The 19860-nt window shown below is 48.5% G+C and overlaps 1 protein-coding gene across 4 annotated transcripts in view; it reads left to right on the top strand.

Annotated features, from left to right (window-relative positions):
- SRPK3 (SRSF protein kinase 3) overlaps positions 1–19860 on the top strand; it is a 192186-nt gene that overhangs the window by 98301 nt on the left and 74025 nt on the right. For 3 of the 4 annotated variants that reach the window (XM_085629782.1, XM_085629783.1, XM_085629781.1), the window contains 2 exons: positions 1920–2024; positions 5155–5320. In XM_085629782.1, coding sequence (XP_085485908.1) covers positions 1920–2024; positions 5155–5320 — 271 coding nt within the window. Of the gene's footprint in view, positions 1–1917; positions 2025–5154; positions 5321–19860 lie in introns of all 4 variants that reach the window. The other variant, XM_085629785.1, reaches the window with a different exon arrangement.

Raw genomic sequence — 19860 nt, 5'->3', positions numbered from 1 at the left:
GTGGGGGATTTACCCTGTCTGGGGATGCCTTGGGTCACATATCAAAGGCGGCAGAGGCCTTTGAAGACGCCTGCCTTGATATGCTGATCACTTGGCCATCCTGCTTGCAGGAGGTGAAAGCACCTCTGGACGTAGCAGGCCTTGTTTCTGCCCTCAGAGAGTTCAGGCTCTCACATTCAGGTCTGTGGTGGCAGGCTGGTCTACACTTAGACCTAGATAGCAGAAACCCAGTGCACTTCTCTCAAAATTGATCAGATACCAGACAAAAAGTGGGGGTGACTGTGTCATAAAGGAGAACTTTCCTACAGTTAACATTCTTCACTCCCATGAAAAAGCTGTTCCCTCCGCCCTAAAGTTTGTGCCTCTTTACTTTCCCAAACATTAGGCAGTGGTAACCGTTCACTTCAGGAAAGAAAAAAAAGCTATTTGTCCTTACCTCACAGTCAGGCTCATGAAAGCAAATTCACATCCGAATGTCATGGAAGACTTTTAGCTGACCCCCTGTATCCTACATAATCTGGGTCCCCAACCAACGTCAACTGAAAAAGTTCCTCTAAGTCACTATTGCTTCAGCAAGAAGAATCGGTGGATAGCAAGATCTTTCTTCAAAAGATTTGAATTTGGTTTTCAATAAAAAATAATGAGCTTTAAAAACCCCGCAGTGGGAATTGTACTTGCCATGTTTGTATTCCTATGATGCTCAGGAAAACTTCAATAAAAAGTTTTTGAAGAAAAAAAGAAAACCCTGAAATGTTGTCGGAATTCAATGTTAACCGGGAAATACTTCTCCTGGTCTTGCAACCTGAATCTCATGGTTTTTGGCTGACTCGAGGCTGGTCGTATCCCAGGCATCAAGGCTGCAAAAGCTGCTTCTGTTCATCTAGGGCTTATGACACAAGAAGAGTTCAGTCGACTCGGCTTCATGCTCATCCCTTCAGAGCGGAGTCTGCAGCGGCTTTTCAGAGGATTGATCCAGTTGCAGAGCTTTGTCGGGAGTCAAGCGGCTTCTTGGGCTACCCTGCATAACCTTTTAGATGTTACTAATTGGGTGTGTCTTTCCTTACGCATGCAGCTGTTGGCCAGACTGTTTTCTGGAGTCTGTTTCCTTGTCTGGCCTGTGCTTTCCCTCCACACGCTCTTGCCGTAACTGGGGCTGTGGAATCCGGTTCCTAATCAGTTGTGAGTTTAGAGGCCAGAGTACGAAAGTGTAGAGAAATTAACTTCATATTATTCTGAAACTCCTTGTTCTTGCTTTCACTCCTCTTTTACAAAACTCACCTAGCCACACTCTCATTAAGCATATGTCGTACGCTAAACATACTTTGTAGTCAAAGTAAAACACTGGTATTGGACAGGCTTCTGTGCAAGGAGGGGTTCTCACTCTGGTTGTCTTCACAGATCCACCATGTACTGGGTAAACTTTTTTTCAGTGCTATCTGTGGTCTAGTCTGTCCTGACCACTTGTGATGACGCGAGAAAAAGACCTTGGAGGTGCATAATCATGAAGTCATTGTCTTGATTTCACTGCATTGAGACATTTGGAAAATGGAGAAATCTGACTGATTTCTATAGCAGGCAAAAGCCAAAGTTTGCGGCAGGAATACGTCATTGCAGTGGATATGATAAGGAGTTGATAGCGCAAACTGTTGGGTTGTAAGAAAAGGCCACTGAGGTTTGAAATATAAAGAAAATGAGTGGGAGTGTATGTAAGTGCTTCTGTTTAGTTCATATTTAAGTGACACAGCCGTATCAAGTTTACATTGGCAGTGTGGCGATGTAGGGTCATGATGTACATGTGCCCCAAGGATTGAGGATCCATAGTTACCGGTCAGTAAATTGTTCTTCCTCTATTGTAATTGTGCTGCCTTTTTGTCTGTCCCGATCATTGAGCAGAAATCACCTTGACTGTTGTGTCACATGTGTGCATGGTTCTGGAGGTGCTCGGACACCAGCTGCTGAAATGGATCATTCGCTCCAACTACCAAGGGCTGCCGCTGCCCTGTGTAAAGAGCATCATCCGGCAGGTAAAGATGAGGCGGGCTGTTTCCCTAAAATACCTGTTCTCTTGATGAGATCTTCATTATTGTTCATAAACTAAACCAGTGGTGTGTGAAGGCAGCTTGTGAAATCATGGCTCAACTTGAGATCTCCTCGAACCCAGAGGCGATTCAGTCATCTACTAGCAGCTTTTAGAAGTGCTAACCCTTGAACGTGTGCTTGGGGTGTTTACCCCCAGGGTATTGGCAGGTTTGGTGGGAGGGTCGTAAGTGCCATTGTTGGTGGTTCTTGGGTGGATAGTGTGGCCGTCCAAGCCTCAACAGCAACTGAGCATCCTTGTGTGTGTCTGAGAGGTAGTAATACAGCTCCAATGAGGGTGCAGAGAGTGGAAGTCATGCGGCGGGATTCAGAAGGTGGCCCGTTGACATGCGCCAACTAGTGATGAGTGGACGGATCAGTGCAGGCTCCAACGGGGAGTTGAAATGGAGGGACAACTCCACCAGCCTGCAGCAAGGATCTTCGTGCACACCCAGGAGGCCTTTGTTCGAAGGCAGAATCCTATTCCTTATTGTTAGGGTTTATTGAAGATTCTGATGGTCTGGCTTTAGAGTCAACAGTTTAGTCTATACAGACTGCGCATCTGCAGTTACCATTTTGAGACTGGATAGATTGAAAGAGATTAATTCTAAACAAGCCAGTTATGTTTTTAACACAAAGTTATGGGCTTCCGAGTTGTGACCAATCTCTTTGAGCTCTGTTTCTTTCCCCTTTAAGCCCTCAGACCTTCTCAGGGCACGGGCAAGGCTGTGCCCCTCTTTCATTGCCTTAGGCAGTTTCATGATTATGATGCCCTTCCTCTGATACTCTTTTGCCGAGTCTCCTCTGTTGAATAGTGCACAATGTTGACGATATTCAAAACTAGTTTGGTGCCTCGTGGAGCTGAGGGTCTATGCCTCCTCCCTCTCTCTCCCCGTATGAAGTCAGCCCCTACTGCGCGGGTTGGGCAGCTCGTCCGCCCAGTCCCAGGCCGCCTCTGGGTTATCAAAAAACAAGGTTTTGACTTGGAAGATGACTTTCAAGCGGCTGGAAAAAGCATGTATTGGATGTTCATAGCCCTCAGTTCTTGCTTACTTCTTGAAAGGATCTCCTCCGCTGTGGAACCTTTATCGTATAGTATGAAAAAGCATCACTGGGGAGAACTGATGCCCAAGAGGCCCAATCGTGCGTGCCACCCGAAGGATGCCATCCCAATCGGCGTTAATAAGAACTTGCGTTCTGAAAGGGCGAGTCGGGGAGCCCACACAAGGCTTCGCGATTAGGGCTCTGTGTGTCCTCTCTATTATGAAACAGACTGACACCTCCGAGGTTGGTACCCAACTCTTGAGCCAACCAGAGATGGACGAAGTCAGTATGGGCTCCTCCGGGATGCCCTCAATGTGCAAGTTATTTTCCCTCAGCATCTTCCACTTGAGCCTCCAGCTGAGACTCTGGGGCAAGCGCAGCTCCCAGATGCGGGGCACCGATGAACAGGCGGCGGTGGAGCTCCTCCCGACTGCCGGCCAACAAGACGGGGCCTCCCGTGCGCTCCTCGGGGTGGCTATGGCCTGTTGCTCTTTCTCGTGGCAGACTTCCAGCTCCTCCTTCAGCAATCAATCAAAAACAGAACATTTCCTTACACAACAGAACTGAATTCACATCCGCTGAGTAATGAAAATGCTGGGAACCTCCAAACCAAGAAAACCGAACAAAGGTCAGAGTTCGGAGAAGCTCTGTGATCAGCCAGATCACAAATGAACTCTGGATCTCCGTAAGAGCTACAGAAAACATCAGTGTCATGAGTGAAGCAGGACAAGAGCATCTGTGCCTGCTTCTAGGACTTCAACCCAGGGACCGTTCTGGTAACCTGATGCTGAAAACTAGTAAAACAGTTTAGGACTGCAAGATTTCATGGCACATTTGTTATTCACACACTTTTGAGGGTTAGAAACGTATGCGTCCACAGGCGTGGATGCCTGTACCTGTATTGGCTTTATTCAACTGAGTTCTAGCCATGCCTCAGCTACTGATGACAAATTCCTGCAGGATGTAGACACTTCCTGCTTGTCAAACTGCCAGCCCTGTGGACAGCTGTTCTGAGTGGACCAAAATGCATCGGAATCCACAGAAGACTCCTGAACCACCTACTCAAATACAGGGGCACAGCTGAACCACAGAGTTAAAAGGAAAGGAATTGCGGCTGAATAAACGGGGGCCATGTATTGAAATAAGGCTGGGTTAGCACTGCAGTCTCGGGCAAAACTAGTCTGCCTTATGAAGCAGAAGAGAAGAACTGTCCACAGACGCCTTCATATCTACACTCACTGCGCATTCTTTCACTACTGCCAGCGTGCTTCCATGGCACCCTGCCCTTCTTTCTGTTTGTAGACGGGCATCCAGGCAAACACAAGGTGATGATGGACGAAGCGCTGAAACTTTTCAGACACTTACCCCCAGTCACAGATCTGGGTTGAATCCATCTTCGTTCTTTAGCTCAATACGCCACCCCAGTTCAGACCCAGCTATATGCAATCAGTCTTGACCCTGTGCTTCATGGGAACAGTCCAGCCTGAACTGCCAAGTCAGGTCTTCCCTGGACCGGAAGCAAGCATCCTGGGACCGGTTTCAGGACACTGAAAACTCACATTGGGAGCTTATCATGCAAGCACACTATGATCTTGAGCAACATGCGATCAACCCCAGCCTTGTTCCAATGTGTCACCTGGCTGAGCATACACCCCCGCCACAGAATCAGGCTCCACAGTAGGAAATGTATACATATTGGGGTAGCAGCTTCCAGTGTCTAAAGTTTTATCTGTTGTCTGGGGCTTTCGCACATGGCAGTTTGGTGAGAAAAGGACCTGAGATTGTTCTGATTAGATTAAGAAAGACCTGCCACCAACCAGGCTTGACTTTGGAGCCTTTGGTTTTGCATTCCCTTGAAAGGCAGATCTATGGTTTTCACCATAAATGTGTATTTGAAAATGTTGTTGGCCTTTGTGAAGGTGATCCTGTTGTCCCTTTTCCCCATTGATATCTTGCTGCTGTGTTCTCTGGAAGTGGTTTTAAATAGCTGCACTTCTGCTCCATTCGACTCATCTGTGTTGCCGCCTTCCTCAGGTGCTGCAGGGCTTGGATTACCTTCACACCAAGTGCAAAATCATCCACACCGATATCAAGCCAGAGAACATCCTCCTCTGTGTGAATGATGCCTACATCCGCCGGCTGGCCGCGGAGGCCACCGTGTGGCAAATCACAGGGACTTCACCTCCCTCGGGGTCAGCAGGTAAGGTCTCCGTTCCTCCAGCGCATGCTTTTCCCCGAGCTACTGACCCCATGTGAATTATAACTCCATATTTGCAATGTTTTGTTGTTTCTTTATTCCATAAATATGTTTATCAATTGTGTTTGTAGCTTTTCGTTATTTATAAGTGGCGATCATTGCCACACGGGCACTATAGAGTAGGGTGTGGTAAGGCAGAAGTAGAGCTGTGACTGCTTGACAGCTTGAAGTCAGTGCATCTTTCTGAGAGCCCTGTGTAGTTTGTATTCCAGTAATCTGGCCTCTTTAACACTGGGGCCCTTGTTAAAGATAAAGGATTTTTTTATGTAACTTAACATGTCCAACTCTTTCCTTCATTGTTGCCCCATCTTTTTTACTTATTGTAGAAATTGCTTTTCTGTGAATAAATGTTAAATAATGGAATATTCACACCTTATCATTTACTGACACTGCAAAGATATCTCTGGCAGCAAAACTCAAACTTTGACCATTCGGAGCACTTTTGTGTAATGATCTCCATCCATTGAGGCCTCACCTACACTCTTCACTTCCTTCCATATAGAATCCCTGTGACATGGCTCTTGTAAAATTGGCACCAGTGTAGGGATAGGAACCACTTTTAGAAGACTTCTGGTGCCTGGGATATTTCTGCCAAGTCATGTCGGACATACTTTACGGTTTTGGGTGCAAGAGCACCATTGTTAATATGATGGTTTTGCACAAATTGGATGCCAGTGAAAATTTAGTTGGATATCATGTCCATAATTTCATTGCCCCGCCAACTTTCCACTGGCATCATGGCCACCAAATTTGTTTTCGGGATGGCAGAACCAACATAGCTCCACATTAATAATAACACCATGTCTAGCATTGGACCTTTCATAGATTCATATGCTTGAATCATTTCTTGTTGTCGAAGTGGGAGTTGCTCTGTAATTTTACCATAGCAACACAAGGCATTGGCAGCTTGAAAAGCCCCAAACTGTGCCCACTTTGTTAGCACATCCATTTCACTTCTAAAGAACCAAGGTCATCACACCTAACGTCATACAGAATAGAGTTCCTGAGCTTTGCTTTTATTTTGAATCCAATAAGTCTATCTGTCACTAGCAATGATATCTTGGCACCTTTCCTGAGGCTGCAGGTGTAGATTTAGAACACTAATGCTCTGGAAAAAGGAAAAACCATGGAGAAATCCAAGAGGATTCTTTTCAAAGCCCTTGATTCCTGTGGGAAAATGAGGCTCTTATCAGATGATCTCGCCAAAGGTGTATTTACTGACTTTACCCAGAACACAAAGCTGAGGGCTACAAAGTCTGCAAACATCTGCCAAGACTCTCCCTGATCATGAAGGGAAGCTTTTAAGATGGATCCAGAAAAATGTGGATGCTGAATACCCATCTTCATAGGAGAGAAAAAGGCATCAAAAAAGAAAGCCCGAACCAGCGAGATCTCAAAGGAAAAATCTAGACCTAAAGAATCAGCCTCAGATGAGCCTGAGGAAAAGAAACACGAAGCGGCTCTGAAAAAGTCAATTGCTAGGAGCAGAATAAGATGCCTTCTCCCACAACTATGCCTCCATCTTCCTCTTTGGCAAACAAAGTAGAATACAAGTTTGCTGTTGACAGTAAGCCCGTTGACGACTGCCACCAAGGACATGTCATCGACACCACCAGCCAAAGTGAGGAAGCAAGCCTCCCTATTAAGCCCACTTAAGTCACCATTGCCTAAGACTTTGCCAGTGACAGTGGGGTCATTATCCTTCACAGGAGTTTAGGCAACAAGAGAGTCTGTGTTGACTTCGCCATCAGTAAAGTGGCAGCACTCTGGGCACCAAAAGTGTCCACAACCAATACATCGACAATCTCACTGTCCATGTCTACTTCAACATAAAACAAGCATTTGCAATGCAATAGGTCTTTCATTTGCGAGAGTTTGAGCTATTGGAATTGTGAATGACAATGACTTTTATTTATGTGTTTTGAAAACCTGCAAGTAATGCTTAAACACATACTTTGCACTAATAATCCTTGTTTACGAAAAGCAAGGCTGGCAGTAAGTGTGCCTCTTTTACCACCAACCAACCACTCAAATAAAGGGAGTGGGGTACATGAATGGTTAAATTGGTACCCTCCATAAAGAACTCCATATCTTCTCGAAAAATAAACAGGATTAAATAAAAAGTAAAATTGTAAGAGTCCGAGCGATAGAAAAAATATGTCAACAGTCAGGGAAACGAGTATACAGTTGTTAGAATGACACGCTGAAATGCAGTACATGATGCGTGTAGCCCTTAAATTGTGTATATTATTTTTTATAAAGAGCTGACACTTCGCGAGACTGCTTCAATGCCCAGCCGTGTCTACTCACAAATTATTGAAAACTGCAGTCTCTCACTCTGCTTCTCCACTCAGGTTCAGTCTCGGTGAGGTGCCTCAGTTCAAGGGCTTGAGGGCCTGGACGCCGTCATTGTCCGCAGCGCGTCCGAAATCAGCGGAGAAAAGTGACAGGTTCCTCCAGTAAAGCGGAGACCCCCGTCTGGAGAGAGTAATAAAAACTCCATGCGCAGAGCTCAGCCCACACAGCACAAGCCCTCGGACAAAGCGGGGATCAAAAGACACCATTAAACGCCCTGAGTCAGAACAAACATCACCCGGTAGGCAGACCCCTAGCACCGGCTCAAGAGCGGCCGAGGCGGTGCAAGGAGCATTTGATGTTTACAACAACATAAAAATGTAATCTTCTTTAATGATTTAAGAGCGCGGGCATTAAATAAATGTTCGAACAGACAGCCAGTTCTCCCGCGGGCAGAGGCTTCACCCGTCGAGCACAGTCGAGTGATTATTGTTAATAAATAACAAGAAGATCTTACCTCCCACACAGTAAAGAAAATAGTAAACAAAGTGCTGCATGTCTGTCGTGAGCAAAAGAGACGCCGTGCCCGTGCACATCTCCTGTCCGGGCAGGCACGGCAAACAGGAGACAGGGAGGGAACAAACATGCCTCCCTGCCAATCAAAAGCGAGCATTTTTGACGTGTGCCAATGACCAGCATGGGTGGAGCTTCCACCCCGCTTCCAAAAATAAAACCGCCCATAGTCTCGAGACCTAAAAATAAAGCTAGGGAATCAGGCGGCCATAGCACACTTCTCCCAGCAAAATTATGCTTTAACCACCTGCTAAATTGCTTGACACTGAGGCTGAAGCACAGTTGGATCCTGACTGTCCTTATGCGACAACCTACGGTCCTGGCCAGGATCAAATGTTAAGACACAAACGAAGAACAGTCATATTGGCCACAGCCCAAACCCTTCCACAACACCTTTCCTCCACTGCATTAGGAGGAAGATAGGAAATGTTATTACCGTCACTTTGTCCCCTATGTGTTCGTATATGAAAGCTACCAGCAAGAAGCTTGGTTAACTAAAAGCAAGTCACCATATTCTTACCCATGGCATATTCCTAGACGGAATGTTGTGATGAATACTTGGAGGTAATTTGGCACATTCACAAAATAATACTCTTCGAGGCATATCAGCTGCAGATTACACACTTTTGCATGGATCGCCATCTGGTGTTGGGCCCGGATGTTTGCAGTTTGTTTTTCCTCTTGGAAAGTCTTTGGAAGTCACGAGGTCGGTGACTCCTCCTTTGGATCGTATTGCGCATGGGCTTCGGCTCCATCCTCCGATTGTTTTTTTCCCCCATCGGGCTCGGATGTAATCTTCGCACTCCGGTTCCGAACATTTCCAGTTCGATGATCAAAGCGGAATCCTCACCTCACATCGCGGTATTGTTTCGATCGCGATCTCCTCAAATCAATGCACCTTCTCATCGACAAATCTTCGGTTCCAGTCGTCGACGGCGGCCTGGGGCCTACCCAAGCTCCGGTCCCGGCTGATGGAAAGAACTCCATTCAAGAAGTGCCCTCGATGTGGGTCCAAATTCCCCCACACCGATCTTCATGAGGTATGCAACCTCTGCCTCTCCCCTGAACACGAGGCTCAAGACTGTCCGGCCTGTAAGTCTTTCCGATCGAAAAAGACTATTCGGGACTGAAGAACCAGAAGAAACATGGCACACTCCTCGACCTCCGTTCCAGTCGACATCTTCAGAGATGACATCGAAGATCCGGGACAGCAGCGCACCGAAGAGGACCTCATCAGTGCTTCCGAGGCCGACGACTCAGATGTGGAAGACATCACTCCGGCGCAGAGGGTCGTGAGTACTATTACCCCCCCAAACCACCCTCCCCACCCGCGACAACACCCAAAAAGGCTTTGGTCACGCCTTCGCCTCCGGTACTAAGCAAGACCAGAGACACTGCTTCACACACCCCACCTTCGGGCCCGGTGAAGAATCCAACTAAGCCTTCCGGCGGCTCGGGCTCGAGCCAGCCTGCCAGCAGCGCCAAGAAACGCACTTCGGCACCAAAAAAGAAACCAGCCTCTACCTCAACACCGAGCTCCGCACCGAAGCCCTCTGGGTCGAAACCCAGCGCTTCCGTACCGACGCCATCTTCGGTACCAACCAAAACCCATAAGGCCTTCGGCACCGACACTTCCAAGCCGAAACCCGTCTCGGCGCCGATCAAGAAATCGGAGGTTCCCAAGCCCAGTGCTAAGCAAACTGGCACGGACAAGCCTAAAAAGTCATCGGCCCCGAAAACTTCGGCGCCGACGGACCAACCATTGTCACAGGAACTATTTACACCGGATCCCTTACAAAAAACTCTCACCAGGGATCCAAAAACTGTGCATCTGTCACTCTCTTCCAAAAAGAGACATTTGGACAAACTAGCTCCGCCTCCACCTCCAAAGAGGAAGGACTCTGCTACCTCTCCTTTCAGATTACCCCCCCACCTCCTCCACCTCCCCCACCCTCTCCACCTCCGCCCCCTCCACCCCCACCTCATCGCTCTCCGACCCAGTCTCCAGACTATGATGATCAGGGGGACCCATATCACGATATAGGGGATGTGCCCCAAGACCCCACCCCTACAGGATCCCCAGACCCATGGGACGACTACAATAACCCAGATAGTCCCGACGTCCCACAAGATGACCTTTACCATTCCAGGCCATCTTCACCGGAAGACTCATTAGGGTTCCACCATCTACTTCAAAGGGCGGCACACTATCACGGGGTAGAGTTGCACACTGACCCAGTGGAGGAGGATTTCCTCCTCGACACATTTGATACCACACATAGGTCTACATCCATACTACCTATGCTTATGGGGGTGGTAAAGCATTCGCCAGAGGTTTTTAAGGAACCAGTCAGGGCCAGGGTCATTAACCCCCGCATAGAAAAAAAATACAAAGCTGCGCCCACAGATCCCGCCTATATCAAAGGGCCAGAGCCACTAAATTCCCTAGTGGTTTCCACTGCACGAAAAATATCAAATTCCCAGGCGTCAGGCAAAGCACCACCACCTGATAAAGAGTCAAAGCTACTGGACGCATCAGGAAAGCGCACTGCGTCACAGGCAGCCAATATATGGCGTATCGCCAACACCCAAGCGCTATTGGCCAGATACGATGGGGCAAATTATGATGAATTGGAAAACATAATGCACCACCTCCCTGAAAGATACAAAACTAGGGCCAATGAATTAATTCAAGCGGGTCAGACAATCACTAACACCTCTATACGCTGTGCCTTAGATGCAGCAGACACAGCCTCCAGGGCCATTAATACTAGCGTCCTCCTCCGTCGCCATGCTTGGCTAAGAATATCAGGATTTAAACCAGAGGTACAAGCCTGCATCCTGAATCATCCCTTTGACCAGGAACACCTATTCGGCCCAAAGGTAGATGAGGCCCTCGAAAAAATGAAGGACACCGATACGGCGAAGTCCATGGGAGCCCTACAGTCACACCCTCCTAGGCGCTCTTTTCGCCGCTCTTCCTTTCGGAGTACATCTAGAGGCTACTCTTCAGATAACGCGTCCACTTCCTACAAATTCCCCACTCCGTCCACCTTCACAAGGGGCTATCAAAGAGGCGGCTACGGGGGCAACAATAATAAAGGCAGAGGCAAAACAAATACCGCCCGCTCTGCCACACCGCCCACCCAATGACTTCCCACGCTCCCCCCAGACCATACCACTCCGGTCGGGGGCAGACTTCAAAATTTCCTTCATGTCTGGGAGACCATCACCTCAGACAAATGGGTGACCCAAATTATTCGGTCAGGACACTGCCTGGAATTAACATCTAACCCCCCCCCCCAAACATTCCACCCAGGCAACGTCCAATGTCACAAGAACATTCCACATTACTAAAGCAGGAGGTAATCTCCCTCCTAAAAAACAGGCAATAGAACACGTTCCCGTCAATCAGCAAAATTTAGGGGTCTACTCCCTATATTTTCTAATACCAAAAAGGGACGAGACTCTACGACCTATTCTAGATCTCTGGCCCCTAAACACATACATACACTCAGACCATTTTCACATGGTAACGGTTCAGCAGGTGCGAACGACTTTCTCACCACACTGGACTTGAAAGACGCATACTTCCACATTCCAGTACACCATGCTCACAGAAAGTACCTCAGATTTGTAGTGGACGGACAACACTACCAGTTCAAGGTGCTCCCATTCGGAGTCACAACAGCACCACGGGTATTCACCAAGTGCCTAGCAGTAGTGGCGGCTCACCTCAGAAGACAGCACATTCACGTCTTCCCATACTTGGACGACTGGCTGATAAAAGCCACTTCATACATCCTATGTGTACACCACACCGCCACTACAATCCAACTACTTCACCAATTAGGCTTCACGGTGAACCACCAAAAGTCCCAGCTAACACCAGCCCACATAAAACAATACCTCGGTGCCACCATAGACACCTCAAAAGCAATAGCCTACCCCAATCCGGCCAGGATTGCAAGCATTCAGGCTTTGCGACAAAAAATTTGTACTTCAACACTCCCTTCCAGCAAGAGTGTTTATGCAACTGATAGGGATGATGGCCTCTTGCATTTTCATAGTGCCTCACGCAAGACTCCAGATGCGTCCACTCCAAGAGTGCTTAGCGCGCCAATGGAACAAGGCCCTGGGGCAACTGACAGATCAGGTGTTGGTAGACGGTCGCACCCATCGCTCTCTGCAGTGGTGGAACACCACAAACCTTTCCAAAGGTCGGCCGTTCCTGGACCCGGTTCCACAAATAATACTAAACAGACGCATCGCTCTCCGTCTGGGGAGCTCACCTATTCCATCTCACAGTGCAGGGCACATGGACGACTCAGCAAAAGTTACTCCATATCAACCATCTGGAGTTACTAGCAATCTTTCTAGCCCTAAAGTCCTTTCAACCACGGATTTCAGGCAAGGCAGTCCTCATTCGCACAAACATGACGACCATGTATTCTATTCAAAAACAAGGCGGCACACACTCTCCACAGCTCTCTCAATTAGCACAGAGCATATGGGGATGGGCAATTCCACACAAAATCTTTCTCCTGGCCCAACACGTCCCAGGAGTCCAAAACACCGTGGCAGATCTGCTCAGCAGACAGACACAACAGATCCACGAGTGGGAACTTCACCCACAGGTTCTTCATCCGTTCTTTCAAATGTGGGGGCACCCACAGATAGACCTCTTCGCCACCCACGAAAACAAAAAATGCCCAAGCTTCGCCGCCAGATACCCACACCCATTGTCCAAAGGAAATGCGATATGGATGAACTGGTCGGGCAAATTTGCGTACGCTTTTCCACCTCTCCCACTAATTCCATTAGTGGTGCGAAAGCTACAACAGCATTCCCTCACACTGATCCTAGTAGCTCCAACATGGGCCAGACAAACGTGGTACACGACGCTGCTGGAACTCTCAGTAGTACCACACCAAAAGCTACACCTCTCACCATGCCTCCTAACCCAGAACCATGGAGAGATCAGACACCCCGACCCAGCTCAGCTCAACCTTGCGATCTGGCTCCTGAAATCCTAGAATTTGGATACCTAAACCTTCCCCCTGACTGTATGAACGTCATCAGAGAAGCTAGACGTCCTACCACTTGAGCCTGCTACGCTGCCAAGTGGAAAAGATTTGTGGTTTATTGCCATAACAACACAATCAATCCTCTAGACGTGTCTATACAACACATCATATGCTACTTACTCCACCTACAAAGGTGTAATCTAGCCTATACCTCCATTCGGCTACACCTCGCAGCAATTGCAGCTTACCTACAGAACAGGCAGCACCTGTCACTTTTCAGAGTACCTGCCATTAAAGCCTTCATGGAAGGCCTAAAAAGAATAATTCCCCCCAGAGTACCACCCTCACCTGTGTGGAACTTAAATATCGTTCTCACAAGGCTGATGGGGCCTCCCTTCGAACCTTTGCATAAATGCGAATTGCAATTTCTCACATGGAAAACAGCTTTCCTTGTAGCCATCACTTCCCTTAGAAGGGTCAGTAAGATACAAGCACTTGCAATACAAGAACCTTTTCTTCAAATGCACCAGAACAAGGTTGTTCTCCGTACGAACCCAAAATTCCTACCTAAAGTCATTTCCCCTTTTCACCTAAACCAATCGGTAGAATTACCAGTATTTTTCTCGCAACCTCAGACCGTTGCAGAAAGAGCTCTACACATGCTAGATGTCAAACGAGCCTTACTTTACTATATACAAAGAACACAACCTTTCAGACAGACCAAACAACTGTTTATCTCTTTCTCTCCACCACACAAGGGCAACCCCATCTCAAAATCAGGGATAGCTAGGTGGATTGTAAAATGCATCCAGATTTGCTTCCACAAAGCAAAACGAACGCTATCCGTTCCCCCTAATGCCCATTCTACACGGAAGATAGGGGCTTCTATGGCTTTTCTAGGGAACATTCCATTAGATGATATCTGCAAAGCAGCTACATGGTCAACACCGCACACTTCCACTAAACACTATTGTGTAGATGTGCAAACCAAGCAGCAAGCTAGTGTGGGCCAGGCTGTACTAAAAACATTATTTCAAACCACTGCAACAGATACCGGTGGTCGCCGCTAGGGTTGGGGAACTGCTATATAGTCTATGCAAAAGTGTGTAATCTGCAGCTCATATGCCTCGAACGGAATATGCTACTTACCAGTATGCATCTGTTCTTGGCATGTAGAGCTGCAGATCTACACACGCCCACCCGCCTCCCCGGCTACCTGTATCTGTTCCAGTCTATCTTATTTAGATACAACACACATGGGTTTCTTCACTGTTGTTACTACGCTCCATCTTTCCCTGCTGGCGAAAAACAATCTGAGGATGGAGCCGAGGCCCATGCGCAATACGATCCAAAGGAGGAGTCACCGACCTCGTGACTTCCAAAGACTTTCCAAGAGGAAAAACAACTGCAAACATCCGGGCCTAACACTAGATGGCGATCTATGCAAAAGTGTGTAGATCTGCAGCTCTACATGCCAAGAACAGATGCATACTGGTAAGTAGCATATTCCTTCTGATAGAGTTTGAACCCAGATTCCTCACCTTAGAATATACCTTAGGTGTCCGACTGGATCTGGAAAACTTTGAAGCAGTATCCATGCCTACCAAGAGGTGGCACATGCCACTCTGTGGCAACGTCATTCACACCTAATGTGATGTGTGGAGACGTCTATAGGTGCCAGCTATGTGTGCTGACATCCGTTCCTTTCTTTCCATGCCTGTCGGTGCGGATCCAGAACTAACCCTGGTCATTTTACTCCAACTTTTCAAGAACTTTTTTCACATTTTTCTTTCATTGTGCAAAGGAATGTCCCCAAACAAAACAAAGCTAAAAACCATGTGGGGAATGTCAAAGACCGATGTCTGATTCTGATCCCCACTTGATCGGTCTGTGGTGTCTGGGGTCTTCCCACTACTCTGCAGCCTGGAGCGACCGTGCCCAGATGCACCTCAAGGCTATCTGGGAAGAGAGGAAAAGGTATTTGTCGCCTGTTACGGAATGACCACACGTCGGTCGAAGTCACGGAGGAGATCCCAGTCCCATGGCCCCATTCCTGCAACATGTCTTCGAGGTCCCAGTCTTGAAGAAGGCCAAGAAAAACAATAAGACGTCCAAGAGGGCTTCTACTCTGTCATGCCACTCTTGAGTCCAGAGAGAAGGCGTGGTTGTCATGGTGCCCTTAAGGAATCCCTCATTGTCATTCTGCAGAGCCTGTTCCTGACCCTGTATCTGCCCCTCGGCAGCGAACATTTCCTTGGCCCAGGGCAGCTCCACATCAGATCTTGGAATTCCACAAGGCAATACTTAACATATTTGTGAAGCCGGCTCTCCCCTAGCGCTTCTTCAGACCCCATAGATGCAAGAGGCCACCCAGCTGGGCCTCCTCTGGTGGGGCCTCCCTCAACACTAGTTGGACGCTCTAAATCAGCTTCTAGATCCGTACCGGCTTCAGTACCTGATCCGCCTCTGGTGCCACTCTTTACACTAGAGTGCGATCCATCAACGCTGATACCGACTTCTCCAATGATCATGGCCAGTCCATAGTACTGTCCGAATCCGAGACATTGCATTGCCCACCCCATCCGCGACCAATCTCGATGCCACTTACTCCTTCCAATCCAGGCAATCCCTCCAAAACTGATACTGTCCCTCTGCCACATGGAGGGCATAGTTTCTTCAAGACGTATTTGGCACGGACTTCGACAACAAATGTTATAATGCAGGGACTAAATTGCCAAACCATACCAGTATGGCAGTTCGTATGATGATCTTCGAGACACAAGTGACCTAGCCACATCGCCAGACACTGTCTTGATTTCTCCTCTAGGTGGTCATCATCCAGTGGTGATGAGGAGGGCTGCAGAAATCCTTGACGTCCTGATGCCCACTCAAGAAGTCCAGACCAAAGTTCTAACAGAAGTCCTTCAGCCAGGCCAAACTAGTTGTGAGCCTCTCCTCCGATTTATCGAATCTCTTATGAACGCACTTTTAGGAATCTGGGGCAGTCCTAGTACTGAACCCCTGGCCAACCGACAGATAGCCCTTCGCCATTGCACTGTACCGGAAGACCCCGGCTTTCTCACGACCCTAGTCCTGAGATTCTGGTGGTATAGGCATTATGTAGTAATGTTAAGTCTAATGCCTTCCCTGCAGCTCCTCCTGATAAGGAGTTAAAACAGATTGACACATTTGGACTGTGTGTTCTCACCTACCAGCTTTGTCTTGTGATTAGTGATTTTCTGCGTCTTTACACCCATGCCTTATGGGATTCAGTGATCCAGATCCTTCCGATTGTTTCTAAGAAAGTGCCACACATTCTTTCACTAGCAGGGTGCCGTCAAGTTTACTATTCGCTGTGGCCTTGATACAACCGAATCGTTAGGCAGAGCCATTGGCTCCCGTGTGGCCCTCCTCTGGCACACATGGTTGCGGTCCACTGGGTTTTCTACGGATGTTCAGTCCAGCCTCTTGGACATGCCCGTTGACGGTTCCTGACTTTTTGATAACAAGACTGATTTTGTGCTTGAGCGGTTTTAAGAGAGTAGGTCTACAGCGCGTACCCGGAGCTTGTCAACTGCACCACATGAGACGCTTTCTTTTTTTTTGGCCCTTTACGTGGCTTCGGTAGAGGCTTCCAGCACCGTCAGCAACTACCTCCTGCATAGCAGAGCACTCAGCCCTTTAGTGGTGCGGCTGATGGTCCTACAGGCCACACAGACACCAGATGCAGTGTGCTGTCCTCTCAACTGCCCCTCCAGCTGCTGCAGCCTCTAAGTCTCCTAAGAGCGTCCTCAGCGACACACAGCCACCCAATAGGTGGCTGGATCAAGCACTTTCTGCCAGAGTGGCAAGCCATCACCTCGGACAAGTGAGTCTTACAGATCGTTCAGTGGACTTACGCACTTTCATTCTTGGAAAGCCCTCCGTCCTTGCCACTGTCCCTAGAACGGTTGACGAGGATCATCTGTCCCTTTTACAACTGAAAGTGCAAGCTCCTTTTGCCAAAGGAGGCATAGAGAGGTTACAGACGTCAGAAGTAGGTCATGTTTGTTATTCCCTTTACTTTCTGGTGCAGAAAAAGGATGGAGACCACTGCACGCTTCTAAACCTTCACCCTCCCAGTGCCTTCCTGCGAAAGGACAAATTCAAGATGCTCAACTTGGCTCGGGTCTTGTCTTCTCTCGACTTTGGCGACTGGATGGTGGGTTTGGCCTGCAGGATGCTGTGAGAAAGTGCCATCTTTCTTGCATGGTATGCCCCAACTTTTTGCTGAATTGCTGATGTACTTTGACTGAGTGTGCCCTGGGCTCCTGCCAATCAGGTGCCCAGGGCCTGTGTTCCTTCCCTAAAAGTGTATTGAAGCCTAAACCCAATTGGCATCTCTGACCACATGTCAGCCCCTGGTAAATGGTACCGTAGGTACCCTGGGCCCTGTGACCAGAGAAGGCCCCTAAAGGCTGAAGCACTTATTGTGCCACCCTTAGAGGCCATGTACCCTGACACACACACACTGCCTTTGCAGGATGAGTGTCTTGGTGCAGAACAAAACAGACAACTCCACAGCACCATAATGGCTACACTGAAGACTGAGAAGTTTGATATCAAACTTCTCAGCACATTAAACCCACACTGATGCCAGTGTGGGATTTAATGTAAAATGCACGACAGAGGGCAACTTAGAGTTGCCCCCTGAAACTAACCGACAACTAGTGTCCTGACTGAGAGGCTGCCACCCAGCAGACAGGTTGCTGGCCCCTTGGGTAGAGAGCCATCTGCTCTTGTGAGCCTGCAACAATGCACTTCCTGGGGCGAGGTGCCAAGCCTCCTCCCCCAGGATAGGCAGGGGAAGCTTCAAAGACATGCTGCCTTTGTGAGCCTCCCCAGACCACTTGCTGTACTCAGCAACTGGTCCCCACCGGTTCTGACCCCCACTCTCACGGGAAGACTGGTGGGAAAACCCAAGGGAGGAAAGGGGGTTTGCCAGCCTCTGCCAACCCCACCCCTCAGGTGTGGGAGGCGAGGTGAAGCACGACTCCGGGCTCTCGCCATCTTGAGGACAGGGGGTGTACTCACCACATGAAAGGGACCCATTGGTCCCTGACCTTTCCCTACCTGTAACGCCCCTAAATTTAGTATTTAGGGGTACCCTGAACCTTCCTTCCTCAGATCCCGATTCTGAAACAAGAAGAAAGAAGACCTGCCGTGCAGCTGCTAACAAGAGGACAACACCAACTGACTTAGCCCCAGCCCTACAGGCCTGTCGACCCGCGAAACTTCTCCTGCTAAACCCCAGTCTCCTGTGGTCAGCATCCTCGAAAACCCCAGAGGACCAGGCTGCCTTGCTCATCCAAAGACTGGGACTCCCATGAGCAGTGGTTCTGCTCAAACAGCGACAACCCCTTTTGCCAAGCCAGGAACCGCGAATCCAGCACACTCTGCACCCGCTGAGCCCGGCCTGTGCCTGAGTGAACAAAGACCACGAGGACGTCCCCCCGGCGTCTGTGACCAAGAATCCAGCACCCAAGGACTCTCTTCGATGCTCCTGACTACGCCTGCAGCCTCAACTCCAGGGACCCCCCCAACCGCGACCAGCAGAGGATAAGATTTCCCGACGCCAAAAGACGGCTCCCAGTGCCCAACTCCTGGGTGCCTACTTAACCTACAGCTCCACAACTTACCTCTTGAAGTGGTGGTCGCACCTTAAGAATCTCCGCCCCCGAGCTTGCAGCCTTTGTTCATCACACAGCTCTCCCATTGAAATCCATTGAGCGCCCGATAGCTCAAAAGCACCCTGCACTCGGCTGCCCGAGTGCCACTGGAAGTGCAGCATCTGTTCTATTCTACTTCCCCACTTGCCCTGTGTAAGTGACCAGGAGCTCCGCTCCCACAGCCGCGTGGTCTGCCTGATAGCAGCCAACACCCAAAGGCCCCCTGCTAACATTGGGCCTACTCTCTCTGCACCCGGCTGCCCCTGTGCCGCTGAGGGTGTAACGACTGTACCTACCTGACCCTGGGAGACCCCTGAGTCTTACCCCAGAACCTTAACTCTGCCAGTCGAGTACTTACCTGAAAACCGATAACTCCCATTTTCTCCTTAGGGTAACATTGACTGGTTTTCACTTGGAAATTCCTCTAAGTGTCGAGTTTTGAAACTTTGAAATATTCACTAAAAATCACCCGATCAACAAAAACGAAATTTCTCACCTGCTACCAGGACTGATCCCAGTGCTGGATCTTTGTGCCCAGCACTGACCCTACGAAGTAATTAGAACTGTGATTTTCCGATAACCAAACTTTCCTCCATAGGATAACATTGCCTGGTTTTTGCCAGAAATTCTTCTAAGTGTCGATTTTTGAAACATACAAATATTCCTTAAAAATCGCCTGTGTAACAAAAACGATCTCTTTCAACTGTTTACAGGAGATGCACCAGGGCTGAATCCAGGATCCAGCCCTGAGTAAGAAAAACCTATGCAAAGTAATTGATATTGCATTTACTTAAAGATTCCCATTGAGCTCAATGTTATAATTGTGTTTAACTTGTGTTGCCTATTGCAACAACTGTAACTATTGCATTTAAAAGTCTAT

Source organism: Triturus cristatus, chromosome 10 (genome assembly GCF_964204655.1).
Source record: "Triturus cristatus chromosome 10, aTriCri1.1, whole genome shotgun sequence".
Taxonomy (NCBI): Eukaryota; Metazoa; Chordata; class Amphibia; order Caudata; family Salamandridae; genus Triturus; species Triturus cristatus.
The sequence above is the reverse complement of the archived record's forward strand: the minus strand, read 5'-3'. Positions and strand labels throughout refer to the sequence as shown.